At 61.3% G+C, this 3,840-nt stretch overlaps 1 protein-coding gene across 1 annotated transcript in view; it reads right to left on the bottom strand.

The window, feature by feature from the left end:
- The window catches only part of SLBP (stem-loop histone mRNA binding protein), an 11,635-nt gene extending 9,759 nt beyond the window's left edge, over positions 1–1,876 (bottom strand). Inside the window, exons 1-2 of the mRNA XM_007467880.1 lie at positions 1,818–1,876; positions 1,596–1,712 (exon numbers count right to left, since the gene is read on the bottom strand). Of these exons, the coding sequence (XP_007467942.1) occupies positions 1,596–1,712; positions 1,818–1,876 (176 nt within the window). The remainder of the gene's footprint in view (positions 1–1,595; positions 1,713–1,817) is intronic.
- Between the last annotated feature and the right edge of the window lie 1,964 nt (positions 1,877–3,840).

Raw genomic sequence — 3,840 nt, 5'->3', positions numbered from 1 at the left:
CATTCCTGTCAGAAGGAGGCCTATGGGGCTGCCATGAGCCAGAGGAGTACCCACAGGACTCAAAGGAATGCAAAGCAATGTAAGGATTTAACACCTTGTTTTCAGCTAAAACAGAGACCACTGCAGGGCTCAGAGCAGGATCTCAGAGATACCATTCGATCACCTGTTCTTCACATCTAGCGCCAGGGCTGTGAGGGCCTCTTCTCCATTCCCATCTTTTCCCAGGTAATCTCAAATCCCAAATCTTTAAAAGCCACGTATATGCTATTTAACATCTGCGCCTCCCCGACCAGACTGTGAGATCCCGCCCGCTATTTACTCAACATCTTTTCTTTACTCACCTGAAAAGCTTCTTAAGCCTAATCACCAACTCCTTCCCCAGAGCAGGCCTGCTCCACCCCCATCCTCTTCAGGTGGCAAAAGATTCCACAAACGAGGAAGGTCTCCAGGCCAAAAAGCTAGAGTCACCCCTGAACTCCTCCCAGCACCCACCCCTAACCCATCAGTAAGTACTGGGCCTCCTGCCTTAAAAGTCCATCCAGAGCCACACACACTCCTCACCACCCCCTTTCACTTGAGCTTGGCAGCTGTCCCCCGCACCCCTCGCCCTCCCCTCCTCGGTGCTTGTACAGGCCCTGGCGGGTGGCTCTCCTAGGGACCCCCTCCCATCTCATCCCGACAGAGGCCTTCCCTGGCCACGCTGCCCCTCACCGGCCGCCCCCTGCGCGTGCTCTTCAGCCGCCCCCGTCTCTGACGTCCCTCGTCTGACTCGTTGACCCACTCGTGTCAGGGTGCAAGCAGAACAAAAAGGAAATCTAGGTTGACAGGGCATCTTGGCCTCCCCAACACACTGCTCAGCCTAGAAAACACTCAAGTGAGCGTGTAAACACATAAATGCTGCGACCAAGACTCGTCAGAAGGCAAGTGCCTAGGGAACGTCAGGGTGGAAAGAGGGACGTGGAGCCTAAGTCTCGGTTTGCATCCTGGCGCCCACCTTCTGTGACTCTGCTGCTGACACCCCAACTTTTCTGAGCTGACTCTTTTAAGGGTCAACCTAACTGCTCTGGAAAGTTCTAAGTTCGTGGTGGCCCCCAATGCCATCCCTGGAACACAGTAGGGCTCGCTGACTGAGACTGAGCCCACTTTCTGTTGACACCCATCACTGAGACACCTCACGGTCGTATTGTGATGCACAGGTACCGGGACTAGTCAGGGGTGGTGACCCAAAGGAGTCCTGACTAGTCAGCGGTGGTGAGGCAGAGGCACCCCGACTAATCGGGGTAGTGAGGCAAGGGCACCCCAACTAGTCAGGAGTGGTGACCCAAGGGCGTCCCGACTAGTCAGGGGTAGTGAGGCAAAGGCACCCCAACTAGTCACGGGTAGTGAGGCAAAGGCACCCCGACTAGTCAAGGGTGGTGACCCAGAGGCATCCCCACTAACCACGGGTAGTGAGACAAAGGCATCCTGACTAACCGGAATGGTGACCCAAGGGCGCCCCAACTCGTCGAGAGTTGCTGGTGACCCACGGGCACCCCCTAGTCAGTCAGGTGCGGGGACCCCCCCGCTCCGGACCCCGACGGCCGCGCCGGGCCCACCTGTCCGGTCTGCGGTCGCCCGGCGGCCTCGAGGGGCCCTCAGCGTCCTCCGGCTTCCGGCGCCTCCCGTCGGCCGTGCGTTTGCGTCCGAGGTTCCATCTTGAGGCGGGCGGCGGGCTGGCGACAAGACACCACGTCAGGGCGGGGCGGCCCGGGACCCCCGCCCGAACTCCGCCCGCCGCTCTCCAGCCCGGGAGCCCCCCGCGCGCGGCCCGGCCTTACCTGGCGTCGCCGTTGCGGCGGCTCCCGCACCCGTGGGGACTTCGCGGCCGGCAGGCCATGGCGACGCGGCGGGCGGGATTAGGGGGGACTGGGGGTACGGCGGTGGCGGCAGCGACAACGGCGACTTCCCCTCCTCGCGACGCTGACTGCGCGCGCCCCGCCCCCAACAGCCTTTATGGGCCGCCGCCCCGCCCCCCCCCGGGCTCCCGCGCGCGCCGGACCGGTCGAGACCATCGGGCCCGCGCCGGGGGGAGCCGCTCGGAGGCCCGCGCCCCGCAGGCCGTCCAGGCCGGGCCGGGAGCCGCGAAACAGCTGCCCCACATGCTGCCATCCGGAAGGCGAAGGGGCGCCGCCGGGTTGACTGAGGCGAGGCCCTCAAAAAAGGTTGCCCCCTCCGCCTTGGAGGCGGCCGGGCCGCCGCGACCCTCGGACGCTGATTGGCTGCGCCTTCGCGGGCGGGGATAGGGGTATTGGCGGGAGATTCGGACGCTGGCGACGCGGGCGCGCCAAGGGAACAAGGGACGCGTCTCCGATTGGCCCGGCCCCGGTCTCGGGCGCTCTCCCATTGGGCGGGTCGGCGGGGACTGCGTCCGCGCTGGCGGGAACCCGGAACCCGGAAGGGGAGGCAGCAGAGCAACATCGGGCTGCAGTCTTCGGGCACGGTGAAGCCTGCGGTAACTCGCTGCCCGCGACTGATGCCCGGCGCCGCGAGCCTATGTGAAGTTCCCGCCGCTGAGCTCACTTCTGCCTCTTTCAGAGCCGCCTCCTGCGCTAACCGCTTCCCCACCCCGCACACGGCCCACGGGCCCTCCGTGACCCCCACCGGGTACCCCACCCGGCGCGGCCCTGGGCCAGTCTCCACGCGTTAAGTGGTGATGCTGTGTGCAAAAGAAGTAAAGAGAAGGACTGAAGTCGAAAGAACGTCAAAGATCTCCGGGATGTAGAAGATTCGAGACTACTTGTGTTTTGTTTGTGTGTGTGGTACGCGGGCCTCACTGTTGCGGCCTCTCCCGTTGCGGAGCACAGGGTCCGGACGCGCAGGCTCAGCGGCCATGGCTCACGGGCCCAGCCGCTCCGCGGCATGTGGGATCTTCCCAGACCGGGGCACGAACCCGTGTCCCCTACATCGGCAGGCAGACTCCACCACTGCGCCACCAGGCAAGCCCTGTGTTTTTTAAATGGGTTGCATGTACCACTTTCTAAAAACGTTTGGGGGCCAGCACCAATATAAGAGAGCAGGAAGCACGTGCCGTTGAGGAGCTCCCCGACCTGAGCTGCTCTCCTGGGCCACCCAGGCATCCCATGGGACACAGCGGAGAGCTCAAGGTTGGAGGCCTCGACCAGCAGGGCCCACCATCTTGGGCCACCAGAGTCCCCTGTACCTGGAGCACCTGCATGCTGACCCCCCTGCAACCCCCAGGACCCTTCAACAAGGGTGCCCTGGAAATGGGCTTTCTGACCCCAGCTGGGAAATCAGAGGAAGATTCCCACATGGTCTGCCTCCCTTCTCTTATTCTGAGCAAAACGTGCACATTAAAAGCTGCCACTTCTAAGATGGCATCTCCCCAATTGTTGTTACCAGATCTTGAATATCAGGAAAAACAAAATATTCCAATCAAGAAAATATATAAACTCATAGTAACATTTTATTAAATAGTGTATCACTTCACTACAATAGATTTATCTTTATAAAACTAAGTAAGTTACTTTTGTAGAAAAGATAACCCCAGGCCTGGCTCTCCCTTGCCAAGCTTTGCAACTCCAGGCTGAGGCTGGGCATGGCTCCCACCTGCCCCTCTGATGGCCTTCATCTGTGGGCACCCCCGAGGACCACAAAGCTGGGCTTCTCGCTTCCAAATCCCTGGCTTTGGTGCAGCCTTGGGTGAGTTGGGCCAGCTGAGTCCATCTCCCCTGCTTAGAATGACCAGGTTTAGGGGGCTTAGGGCCCCTCCAACAGTCCCATTTGTCAGAGCTGTACCCAGGGACCTGGCACTTGCCTCCCTGCTCCCCTCCTGCACCAGCA

The sequence above is a fragment of the Lipotes vexillifer genome, unplaced genomic scaffold (genome assembly GCF_000442215.2).
Source record: "Lipotes vexillifer unplaced genomic scaffold, Lipotes_vexillifer_v1.1 scaffold966, whole genome shotgun sequence".
Lineage (NCBI taxonomy): Eukaryota > Metazoa > Chordata > Mammalia > Artiodactyla > Lipotidae > Lipotes > Lipotes vexillifer.
Note: the sequence above shows the minus strand (reverse complement) of the source record. Positions and strands in the feature narration are given on the sequence as shown.